The 13,199-nt window shown below is 43.8% G+C and overlaps 1 protein-coding gene across 1 annotated transcript in view; it reads right to left on the minus strand.

Moving 5' to 3' along the window:
* Positions 1 to 1,867: 1,867 nt before the first annotated feature.
* Positions 1,868 to 13,199, minus strand: part of zfpm2a (zinc finger protein, FOG family member 2a) — a 144,617-nt gene continuing 133,285 nt past the window's right edge. Inside the window, exons 6-8 of the mRNA XM_054783273.1 lie at positions 6,995 to 7,201; positions 6,152 to 6,379; positions 1,868 to 5,484 (exon numbers count right to left, since the gene is read on the minus strand). Coding sequence (XP_054639248.1) covers positions 2,951 to 5,484; positions 6,152 to 6,379; positions 6,995 to 7,201 — 2,969 coding nt within the window. The 3' untranslated portion in view covers positions 1,868 to 2,950. The remainder of the gene's footprint in view (positions 5,485 to 6,151; positions 6,380 to 6,994; positions 7,202 to 13,199) is intronic.

Genomic DNA, 13,199 nt, shown 5'->3' on the forward strand with positions numbered 1-13,199 from the left:
ATGTTTTGTTGCAAGGGTCGCAAGAAACGTGTCGAGAGAAAAACATGCAAATTAACTGCCAAATATTTGAGAAAAATCAAAGCTCCCAGGAAGCCATTATCCTCAAGTGCTATCATTTTCCAGAACTGTAATCTAGCTGGAGTTTCCAGATGAATGGTACACGGTGTTCAGTGCTCAGAAACACTGCCAAGGTAAGAAAGGAGATGAGAGTGGCTCTTGATGGACCAGAGGGATGAGCCCGTGGCTGCATCAGCAATAGGCAGAGAGGTCCACTCCAACTCAGACACCAGCAAGGTGGAGGTGGGGTACTGGTCAGGGCTGGAATTATTAAAAGATGAGCTTTTTGGGCCTTTTCAGGTTGAAGATAGACTTAAACTCAACTCCCAAACCTACTGCCACTTTTTCCACACAGTGGTACAGGAAAAAGTGTGCATCTTTCAAGAAGAACATGATTTTTATGCAGGACACTGCTCCATCTCCTGCATCCAAGTACTCCACTGCGTGGCTAGCCAGTAAAGGTCTATTAAAAAAATAAATGACATGACTCTTTGCTCAACTGACCTAAACCCTAGTGAGTACTTGTGGGCCCTTAAATGTAAGATTTACAGTGAAGAAAAAGGTACACCTCTCTGAACAGCGTCTGGGGGGCTTTGGTTGCTGCTGCACAAAAAGTTGATGGTCAAATGATGAAGAAACTGACTGACTCCGTGGATGGAAGTCTTTTCCGTGTCATTGAAAAGAAGGGTGGCTTTGCAAGCTGGTGTGGCTGTGCAATAGCACGTGTGTAAACCCCACTCTCTGATGCCTTCAGCGCTGCGCTGGACTGTCATTTGACAGCCTGAGGATAACTCTCAAGTGGTGGTCGCTGATTCGAACCTGGTGTGTGCAGGGCTGGCTTGCGTCTTGCTTTGTAGCTGGTGTGTATTAGAAGCAAAACAGAAGGCGCTTCCCGTGCTAATTAATGAGCGTGACGGCGGCGGACACGAACGGTAAGGATTGTTATTGGATTCCCAAAGTTCCTGTACTTTGTCAGGATCATCTGTGTAGCAGTGAAATTCCTGTCAGGTTTTTGTGTCCTGTCCTCTTTTTTTTTTTTCTCTTCCAGTATCTGGTATTGAGGCCTTGTCCACACGAGAGCGCTCCTGAGATTATTTTTGCGTCCACACTGCGCCGGATTAGTAAATACTGTAGTTTTATCCAGACATGAACGGATCACTGAGTGAAAACGATGTAATACACAAGGCACACCTACTGTACGTGTGGCTCCGTGAACAGACACGCAGACGGAACACACCAAACCATAGAAGAAGAAAGAACGCATGCGCATAAATCCATTGTCTTCATTTTACCAAGGCTCTTCCAGACTTAGAGAAGTGGAATTACTTCTGAGAGTCATTTTGCAGTATAAGACAACAAAATATCAGGAGACTGGGGTGAGTCATGTCAGTTGAAATTATGTTGGCGTGTCATGAAAGCTCACTTCTGGTCATGTGACGACGAAGGAGTGGCGGTGGGTCGGTGATGTCACCGTTCTTGTGTCGACTATCTGCACGAAAACAGCAAGGTGGCGTTTTCAGATTGCCCATGGAAGCGGTTTTCAAACAATGCCATTTCAGGACACCCACAACGCCGTTTCCGTGTAGATGAGAGGCTCAAACTATAACATACTTTGCCGTTTTGACCTGAAAGCGTTTCCGTGTGGTTAGCCCCTAAATCATCAATCAAGAAAAGACCACGATGACGTCATCCAAGCTTCATTTTATCATCGCCATACTGCAACAATGTAACAATCACAACCATGGAATTCCCATTTCACTTACAACTAACAATTTCAAAATATACTAGAAGATTCTTGTAAAGAGTTCTGCAGCTTTGCAGAACGTGTCAGATACATTAGTGTGAAAGAAAGACCCCACATCAGCGTTTCATCCTGAGGATTTAAGTTTTAATTATGACACCACATCAAAATAAAAATTTCCAACAGATCTGGAATTTAATTCCATCCATATACATGCATAGCAACAACATTTTAAGAAACATTTTCAGGACATTGGAATGATAATCAGTATTCCCGCTGACCTCCCACCCATCTTGTTCGTTAGCAATAAACCTAATTCTTTTTTTTTTTTTTTGGCCCCCGGAAGGGTTACAAATAATTATATGCACAGTCCCCATTTCATAATACTGCCTTCAGTAATGTTCCTTCATTTACAAAGTATTGCATTAAGAGCAAATTTTCCAAAAGGGAGACCAAAGTGTATCGTTAAACAGAAATAGGAGTACTATACAAGATTGCTGCCATCCTTATGAAAACATCAACATCTGATTTGAAGAAAAAAGACAGGGACAAACAGCCACATATGAATGCAAAGCCATGTGTATATGCCAAAATGTGAAATGCAGGGTTGTGGCTAACAAGTCATCAGTTGCCTACATTAGTCGACATTTGGGGCATATACTGCATCTGCTACAGCAAATAAGAATACACAAGTGCCTCAGTAGCTATTTTTGTGTCTAAAATGCATCGCATTGTTTTATTGACTATTGTTTCATTGAGCCTACATTACAATGTAAACAATATGTGTGCTACACAAGAATGACTATACAATAACATTACAAACAACTCTGATATAAATTTCATTTGAATTTAAATTAAAATCACTACTCATTAATACTGATTGTAAAATAAATTAATGTGAAAGTGGCACCAATATTATTCTTGATTCATTTGTCTTCTCTTTTTATATTTTAACCAATGCTTTTTGCATGTTTCAGTCTTAAAACGATGAAAGGAGAAGCTTCTCTTGATTGTCCACAAGCAGTTTTTAGCACTGCATGATGCACTATTCCAGACACAAACAGTGTACCAAAAACAAAGGAGGAGTGAAAAGGGGGGTTAAATATCATGGGGATGGGGAGGAAAGAGGTTTGGGTGGAAGAAGAGGTCTTCTTATTTGACATGCTCTGCAGCATGTGATGAACAGTAAAACTTCTTATGAGTAATAAAGTTTGACAGGTTGTTGAATTGGATATCACACAGGCGACAGTACTTGCTACTTCCGGAGCCATTCACCCCTTTATTGGCGGTGGGGGCCGCCTCCTCATTTGGGGACTTGGAGGAAGGTGACATGTTCTCGTTGGAGTCGGCGGGGTTCTCGGTTGTCCACGTTGGTGAAGGATTAGCAGGTTGGCCATCTGGCTGGGGCTGGTTCTCCTGTTGTGGTGCTGTGCTTGAACGTTCTTCTGGCTTATGCGCCCCATTGACAATGACCATGCCCCGATTTTTGGGCAGTAGTGGGAGAGGCTCCTTGCCAGGATGAGGGCAGCCGTTAGCAGCAGGCTGTTGGGTCTGTTCCCTTGTTGTTCCCGCCTCAACTCCACCTCCTCCTCCATTAACACTTTGCTCCTGTTCGCTGGCCTCTCCCTGCATCACCGGTCCTCCACTCACATAGTCAGTTGGCTTTATCCCAAAATAGGGTGATATTTGCTCAGGACCTTTCATCTTCTTTATTGCTCCAGGATAAAGGCAATGGGGCAGATACATATTCTTGTTGTCATCTTTTGATGGGATGAGCTGAGGTTCAGCAAAAGGCTTGAGACCAGGCACAGGCCCCAGGTGGGGTGGGAACAGACCTCCATTCTGCACCATCGCCTTCCCATTGCCGTTTTTTTCACATTTACTTGGGCTCTTATCAAGGGCCTCATCAGTGTTGTTATTGCCTTCGCTCATCACATCAGGGAACATGGTAGTGTCCATATTGGCAGTCTCGTTGTGCTGCTGCTGTTGATGAGGCTGTTGTGACTTCTGAGCGGCAGCAGCGGCAGTAGCAGGGCAAAAGTTCTGTTTGTGTGCCAAGTAGTTCTCCACTTTGTTAAAACTTATCTTGCACACTGCACATTCATGGTAGTCCAACAGTCTTTTTGGAGAGCTACATGTCTTGTCAGAGACTGGTGAACACTTTTTGCTGAGATCAATGGGAGCGTCCAGCTCTTGTGGCTCCATTGCGTTGCATTTGGGAGCCAAAATAGGCTTAGTGACAGTCAGAGAGGCCTCCAGGTGTTTGGGTACCATACCTGGAAAGATGTCACAGCGTGGGTGGAAACGGTCTCCGAGGCTGTCCACAGCTTCCTGGGACGTACAAGGATTCATAGGAGGAACCCCAAGGAAACCCGGCTGTCCCATGGAGGGCCTCTGATGGTCCTGATCAGGGAGACACATCTCATACATCTTTCTGCGTTTACGAGTTCTCATGGTTCTCTGCATGGAGGGCACCTTGTTGGTGGACATGCGCTTCATGGGTGGGTCATGACGAGTGGCGCAGTAGTACTGCTTGTGCACCATGTAGGTCTCATGGCGGCTGAAGGTGATATTACAGGCATCACAGGTCGTCTTGCTCGGGTCATTGTCGCTCTCCACAAGACCAGTACTTGGGCTCTTTCCCTCCAGCTGTTTTCCATTCAGCCTCTCCTCGGTCCCAGTTGGTGTAGAGACCTTCTTCACCTGTCCTGATAGATCCTTATCAGGTCCTTTGGCCCCAGCATTTATCATGTCTAATACACTGGAGTTCAGGCACGCCGACTGCATGAGGTGACTGTCGGCTTCAGCAGGGTGGCATCCAGTCAACATGCTGACAGAAGTGTGTCCACCGTTGGGACTCACCGCCTCAGGGACCTTGTCAGAAAGCGCGGAGAAGTCGGGTGACTTTGCCATGTGTTGCCAGCGGCTATTACAGTAGTGCTTTTTGTGGACCAAGTAGTTGTCCAGGTTACTGAAGGTGATATTGCATTCAAAACATGTGGCCCCTTTGGGCATAAGAGGGCTATAGATGACTGGGGGGTAGCTGTTCCCTCCGTGACGTAGCCTCCTGTGAACCAGCTCTGACATTTTAGCTAGAATCTCCGAAGCCTGCGGGACCACTGAAATGTCTTGGGAGAAAGCGAACTGAGACAAGAAGGGGCCCATGGGAAATGTAGGCATGTTATGTTGCACGGGGGAGGAGGCCAGGCGGGGGCTTGAGGGCTCAGACTTGATCCTAGTGTAGGAAAAACTTGCTTTGCTGCCTGGGTGGGCATCTCCCTTCTGAGCAGACAGCATGGGCTTCTTCTCAGCCTTGTCAGCCTCTCCGTCTGTGCTGGTCTCCTTGCTGAGGGCCCCTTTGGGGCTTCCCAGCAGAGTGTCCTTCCTGTTGGCGAGCTCGGTGCAGGCCTGCTGCTGCTGCTGGAGGCTTTCCTCAGACCCCCTGGGGGAATGCTCGGTGGCATCGCCTTCCCTGTGAAGTTTGCTGCCATGCCCATGTAAGTCCTGATGCTGTAAGAGTTCCCTGTGGCTCTGAAAGCTGATATGGCAGTGATTGCATCTGAAGGCCGCCTGTGACAGGTGAGACATGATGTGATGCTGGAATGTAATAAGAGAATCTGCCGTGTAGTTACAGATTGTGCATTTCAAGCTGGTGCCAGGAGGGAGGCTCTCTTCCATTTTGACACCTGTGAAGGAGATAAAAGAGACAACCTGAGAATCTCGCCTCCCACTTCTGCTTTAGAGTTAACTGTTGAAACCATCAAATAGCCATGCATTTATGCCAAGGATATTCCCATCCACTTGATTTTTATTCGCCAAAGCATATTCTGTCAACTACGCTAGCAGACAGCAGGATACAGCGGCACCTTGGTATCAGAAAACCAAGGCAATTTTTCCCACAGGAAATAATGTAAAACCAGTGAATCTGTTCCGGACACCCAAAATATGAACAAGAAATATGTTTTATAGACTATAATTGTAGATGTACATGCAGACAAAAAGTGAAATAATTACCAACAGATGGAACTTATTGTCAATGTGGACTTCCCGTACATCCTGGCGAGATCAAATTCAATCGTGTTTCTCACATTCTTAATCAAAGTACAGGCACTCGGTGAGTTTGGGCACTCGATTTTGGAGAACAGACTATTGTGACGGACTATTGTGTTACATGCAATATTGAACGAAAACCGAGGCAAAGCTTTGGTGACAATTTTCGAGAAAAAAACGAGTCACACGAAAATTGGGGCGTATGAAAACCAAAATTTGACAGTTTATTCCTGAATCCCGTGCCTTTCTTCCTTTACATTGGCACATACCAAATTAATAACGAAATTCAGTCATGTTACTCACCACTGTGTGAGGTGCTGAGGTGCATCTCGAGGGCCCTGGCCCCTGAAAAGGTCTTGGTGCATTGTGGGAAGGGGCAGGCGCTAGAGGTCTGGTGTGGTCCAGTGTCATTCTCTTCAACGATCGTCTCGGGTTCTCTTTGCCGCCCGCTGCAGTAGTACATCAGATGGGCCTGGAGATTCCTCTCACTGCGAAACCAGATTCCACAAGCTTTGCAGGGGAAGATGTCCTCTGGAGGGGCGCAAACAGGAAGAGCGTAAGATATTAGGATACATACTTTTACACTAGACTGCAAGAAAAAGACTGCACTTCAATACATTTGCATTCCCCCGTGCATGCTTCTTTCCATTACTCCACATCTGCTTCTCAGAGCCGGCTTTTCCTCCAAATCATCAGCTGCTGCAAATTGCTGCATTTTCACCACTGGGTTTGGGCCCTTTTTTCAAGGGCAAACAAGAAGACTGGACCATCTGCTTACAGAGACCTCCCTGTTGAGCTGAACCCAGATAGCCCTCGCTAAGTAAACAAACGCACTATTTGCATGAGGCCTGTATTTTGCAATTAACACGATAGTCCGATCCTCCGAGTGTTTATGTGAACCTAAAACTTGAAGGTCGTTGGTTCTTATCGCCAATGCAGAGACTCATCTGGGTTAATCTCCGCCTTGTGGAGACAACGCTCCTTGTTAAGCAGGTGACTATGGGCAAGCTGTGTGTTTGCGTGTGCGCGCGTGTGTGTGTGTGTGTGTGTGTGTGTGTGTGTGAGAGAGAGAAAGCGAGAGAACAAAAGAAAGCGCATGATATGTGCATGTCGAAACAAAATGAATGATGGCACATGGATACTCACTGTTGACAATTGCAGTAGGTAGGATGGAAGCCATTGCAGCCTGCTGTGGCAGGAGCTGGATGCTGTCTAGTAGCCTGGCTGGGTACATGCCCTCACTCAAAGACATGTGGTTCACTGCCTGCAGACGCGAGTCAAAGTCCACTGCAAATGCCACCAGCTCCTCACCCTCCATCATGTTCTTGGTGGTGGTGCACCACAGTTGGCCACCTGCACAAAACAGACGGAGACGATGTTAAAGTGTTGCTGTGAGAGAAGGGGAAGCTTTATCACATGTACAGTACATTCAGTATTACACTCAACAACATTATTATTAGTAGAGTATACATATACTTATATGTGTGTGTGTGCACAACAGGTTTTATTTAAAACATGAGGATATGTTGCATGTACAGTAGAACCTCTGTTTTCATACACCGTGGTTTTTGTAGGATATAGTTTTCCATAAAAACAATTGCTAAAATTATGTCTTGGTTATAGTATGACCAGAGAATGAATGGTGGTACTTTTACAGTTGGGACACTATAAACACATTGTAGAATCAGATAGAATCCTCTAATCATGTGTATTACGTGTCTGTGTGTGTGTGTGTGTGTGTGTGTGTGTGTGTTGTGTGTTGTGGGTGGGGGTGAGGGGACAGAACGATGAACAACTACTATCTGTCTCCTTTCTTCCTCCAAATAAACAATGTGTGCGGTGTACCGACGAGGCGTTCAAGAGCACTGCGTATTGTGTGTTAAAGGAATCTTTTCTTTTTTTTTTAAATTAAATTCGGAAAAAAAAATGCAAAAAAAGTTTCAAGCGCCAGAAATTTCGTAAGGAAAGTAAGTAACACTACTGAATTCAAGCACGAACTGGTAACATAGTACGAAAGTAGTGTCTGTTAGAATAGGATTGTAATGTAAAGGTAGGAACCTTTAACACAGGTGGCAGAGGGAACGATTTAAGGGAGACACGTAACAGATAGTGAGCCGTACCAGTGTGTGCAATGATTATACCTAAAGCAGAAGTTTACAGTAAAGTTCAAGTGAGCATGCTTTAACCGTCCAGTCTTTACAGTTAAGTTTGTAACAAAGTGAAACAGCGTCTGCGTGGCACCACCTGTTCTCCACGCCACTCATCACGGTGTTCACCAACAAGAGTCTTCAAGTAAAGTTAAAAGTCATGTTAAATGTTCATTTATAGCATTTAATTCATCATTTATACAGTATGTATTTCACTTTATGGAGTTAATGACGCCTGCAATCGGCTGGCGACCAGTCCAGGGTGTACCTCGCCTCTCGCCCCAAGTCAGCTGGGATAGGCTCCAGCATACCCCGGTGAACCTAATTAGGATAAGTGACATAGAAAATGGATGGATTGAAGAGTTCATGACGCGAAGCGCAGCCATGAAACAATTGACTTTTTTTCTACATAAGTAGCCGCTACAAGTGAACGGATAACTTTTAGCAGTGGTTAGCAGTGTGGAGAGTGCAGTGACTGGCGTGAGTTGTGGCTGACAGCAGCCCCTGTGTGTATGTTCACTGCATTGTGTTCTCTGCTTGTTAATAAAGTGACTGAAGTGCATTGTGAGTCTTGTCCTTATCCACAAACAGCGGCATTACAGTAGTATTCTACACTGGCCACTAGGTGTTAGTAAGGTTACACTGATGAGACAATAGCCACCGCAGGAAGTCCGCTGTCAGTGTGAGTCTGTTATGTCTTATATATGTTTCTGATGTCTTATTTTCTATTATTATGTCTACTATATTGGGTAATACGAGTGTAAAAGTCACTATAGGGGTGTTTCATGTCTAGAGGGGTCTAATAATGTGACACCTTACTCAGAAGGTGGCAAACAGGTTTTCAAAGCTCTAACTATGAAAATATTCCATTTATAAAGGAGACCTACTTCGCAGAAATTCATTTATCTCAGTTGGGTCTTGAACTAATTAACTGTGATAAACGAGGCATTACTGCATTTACATTATTTATTATGGGAAAAATTTACTCGGTTTTTGTATGTTTTGGTTTTCATCGGACCAAAACTGAGGTTCCACCGCATATAACTAATTTGAAATCCCAACATGGGCCAAAAAGCGTATCTCTTTTTCACTTTTATAAGTTCTCCCACCAGGTAGAACCATACTGTAGTTGCTTTTTCACTGCAAAGGCTCGACTCGTCAGTGGGAACAAACATGCAAAATGCAACAAACAAGAATGAAGGAGAACACGCGTCTACATTTACCGGTACTTGTCGACACATGGATGTTGGCCACAATAAGTAGACGACAAATGCTACTTGAGAAGACTGAGGGCAACATGGCTGTTTTCAGTTACAACGCGGAAAGAGGACCTTGGTATTATTAGATTGTTGTGTTTTGGCGTTTGGGATTAGACATTCCTTTTAAAATCTTCTGAACATATTCATTAAGGGGGGTTGGGGGCTGAATGAGGGGAGGTAGAGGAAGAGAGCGAAAGCTTTAGCTTAGATAACATTTATCTCAGCACATGACAGGTTTTTTCAGCTGCACTTCATTTACCATAGAAGAGATTAAAGTTTTTAATATGACTATTTACAGAAATCTGGCTGCAGAGATAACAACAAACGATGATATGCTCCCGCTAAATGGCAGAATTAGGACATTGTTTCCGAGGAAAGCTGGACAATTAATTAAGGCACGCTGTTAGCTTTCAAAGATGTGCAAACATAGCATCACAGTGTCAGGCTGAGAGGCGACATGTGATTTGAGCCCTGGCTGATGCGGAATAAAGAGAGCGCAGAGAAAGCCCCTCCCTGACTACCCATGTTTACATAAACCCTATGAAACCTCCCCATTTAAAACCACGCTGTAAACGTTATGAAGGTTCTCTCAATTAACACCATCCACTTTTTTATGACATGAAAAAATAAAGTTGACAACAGTATAGCATATCTACAGAATAAATCATGCATTTCCTTGAATGAATTCCCCCATTATTATTTGGATTCCAAATTGAATATTTCACTATCCGCTTTGACTAAAATGCTTCCTATCTGCTGGTGAAGTGCTGAAAATTAGACCATCACAAACGTCAAAGGAGGGAAATTATATTAAAATATGCTACCTCTGCGCACAGCATCACTCCCTATGAGTGTGTGCGTGCATGTCACCCCTTTAAAGAGCAGTGCCTATCTGTTGGCCAATCGACTGTGACGAGACACCCACTTCAGGCCGCTCCACTTCATCGTTTTGATTCTGTCATACCGCACACTGCCTGGAGAGGCCCTTTGAATTTTTATCTCCTAATTAAAATAACAAAACTCCTCTCTACTGTCTGCCCAAGTTACCATCAAGGTAGATACAAACGGCAACTGACAATGACGGGGGAATATATCGCACCCATAGCCACAAAAGTTTCTCTCCTCTGTATGGATCTCTTTAGTGGAGACATGCTCGGAGCTTACAAAGAGAATAATGAACAAGGGCGTGCATGCTGCGATACAAATCAGTGTTTTTGGATCAATAGCGATGAAAGACATTCAGAAAGGAGGCAGATTATGCGAGTGTGGAGAAATGTTTTACTGCTTTTGACAGCAGAATATGCAGTCAGCTTGCATCCCTTCAGCCAAGGAAGCGACAGATCCATCTGTTGTGTGCACAAATGCTGGAAGTGAGTACCAGGACTGGATGTACCACTTTTTTTTTCCTGAGCTAAACAAAACACTGAGGCAGCATTCTGCTAGTATCAGTCGATTTGTGGGGAGATACTGTATGTGTGTTGGGTTTAACAATACTCATAGCATCATCAAATAAAAATAATCATACCTGCTTCGCAGTTGCAACTGCAGTTTGACTTCAATTGTGTGCACTGTGTAGTTGATATTTTTTAATCTGCTTCTTTGCAATACAAAACCCACACGTGACTTATATTAGTATTTCACACATCGAGGGAGCCATAAGGGAGAGAAAAGCACCGTAATGACAATTCTAAGGCCACATGACTGAGGAAACACTTAAAGTAATGCCTGCCTGTGAACACCATAACACCAGATAGAGTCAATCCCTGCAGATTTTTGATCAAAACATTTTTATTTGTGGCGAGACCCGCCATTTTGTGCTTATAATCTCCATAATTAGGCTATTTATTGGTCGAAAACCCATACCTTGACTTGCTGAGGAGGTGTTCTTTATATGCAGTGAAACAGCATTTACACCCTTACAAACCAACAGCAGCTTATCAACCCAAATGCTTATACTTCACATACGGTGCAACCAAAAATACAGAGTAGCACATGTGGAACACACAATGTGACTCTACCACACAGACTATGGAGGTATGGAAATACAGTAGATGCTTACACACCAATATACGTAAAAAAAGAATACTACTGTATACTCATTTATAACACAAGGCATGCTGGGAAGCCCACACGTGCATTTCCCCAGCAGGAAGTCACCCAGAATGCCTGGATAAAGTATTGTTTTGCATACGTGTTAGTGTGTAAGCATTTATTTGGATAACCACAGTCTGTGCAGTGCAGTTACATTGCGTGTTCCACGTGTGTTCTTTTTTTTTGGTTGCACCATGAGTGAGGGAGGCATTTGATTTGATGACCTCCTGAGCATGCACATTTGTACGCGTCTATTACTGGTTCGAGAATGCAACAAGTGCATTAAAATTTCTGCTTTTAAAACATGCCGCTAATAAGAGCTTAGATTTTACACAGTTGATCCAAATATAGAAATTCAATGAGGGAACCAAAATATCACAAGCATTATTGTATTATGACGTGTTCTGTACCACCAATAATAAACATTCGGTTAAATACCTGTACATCTGTCAGTGTCCATAAAAACAGTTTTAACGCATGTATAATGCATTTTTACACGAGCCCCGCATAAGACTAAAATGATGTCTGTGCTCTTCTGACACCCTGTTCGGAAAGATGATTTAACGCAGTTCCAAAAACACAGTTGGATCGCGTATGACAATGGCGTGCTTTGTGTGAATGAATGCATGAACAGTAAGGTCAAGAGGTAGAGAGAAAGACATAAGTCAAGAAAGTGGACGAAAAGGCTGGGAAAAGTGCAGCTTGTGATTTGCACTTGTTTGCCTGCTAACTGTCGGCAATGAGCTGCCTTTGTGCACTAGCCAATGCAGTTGGAATGAAGGCTATTGTCTAAATCCTCCTGCAGAGCACCTGATAAAAGAATAAAGAACTATGACATATTCTAAAAACAATGGAGGAATTAAGGAGAGACAATAGGCCAGCTGCCTCATTAAAACAATCAAAACGGCATCCTGTATGTGGTCCAGATAATTAAAAACCACTGCTTCCTAAAGTCTCTCAATACCATATCCACCAGCTCACTGAGGCCCTGAGACTATAGCTCTGCTGGCTAAATGCCCTCTTCCCTTCTTCCTCCTGATTAGTGCTTTATTTGAACGTTGAAGATGAACATATGAGGGAAATTCATGAAACACATTTATAATGCAAACCCTTTCCCCCTCTATAAGTACTTACAAACTAATCAAACGTCTTGGGATGAATCACTCGGGGCACGTGTCGCCTCCCCTTTGCCTAAAGCCTCAAGAGATTTCAAAGTGCAAACATCACAGGGCGTTTTTTTTAATTTCCTCCATTTAAATGACTTTATAAGAAAACGGTTGTGTACAGTATCTATGGGGGAGGCAGGGCAAAGTGAGATACAAGAGCAGGATGTTTTTGGTTTGCAAACCGCTCCGTGGCACCATATCTTAATGAAGTCGCAAACAAATCTCATGCCTTGTGCAAAGCTGAGAGACAACAAAGCGGCAGAAATAACAGAAGGGTTTGGATAATTAAACTGGCCTGAAGACAGGTATTCAAATGTTGGTGTGTAAACAGCACAACTCTTTAATAGTTTAGCTGTAAAATGCGTAGTTAAGCACATCAGCACTTGCCTCTCCCATCTGTCTAAACACATTAACATTGCAGAGGCCATTACGGATCTGGAGTACAGTTGCACATGGGACAGCATGGCTTGAATGCAGCACATGGGAAAACTAACAGTGGTCCATGAATGCATCATGTGTAATTTACAGCAAAGCATCGTGTTGTGCCTTTACAAATTAGTTACAGTGGAAAATCTGAAGTTGAATGCTCGTTAGATTGCACCATTTGTAACGTGGCCAAAGTGTATCGATGACATGGTGGCAAAGTGACATAAGACTCTACGAAACATCAGCTCAGCCAGTATTCAAG

Source organism: Dunckerocampus dactyliophorus, chromosome 7 (genome assembly GCF_027744805.1).
Source record: "Dunckerocampus dactyliophorus isolate RoL2022-P2 chromosome 7, RoL_Ddac_1.1, whole genome shotgun sequence".
Taxonomy (NCBI): Eukaryota; Metazoa; Chordata; class Actinopteri; order Syngnathiformes; family Syngnathidae; genus Dunckerocampus; species Dunckerocampus dactyliophorus.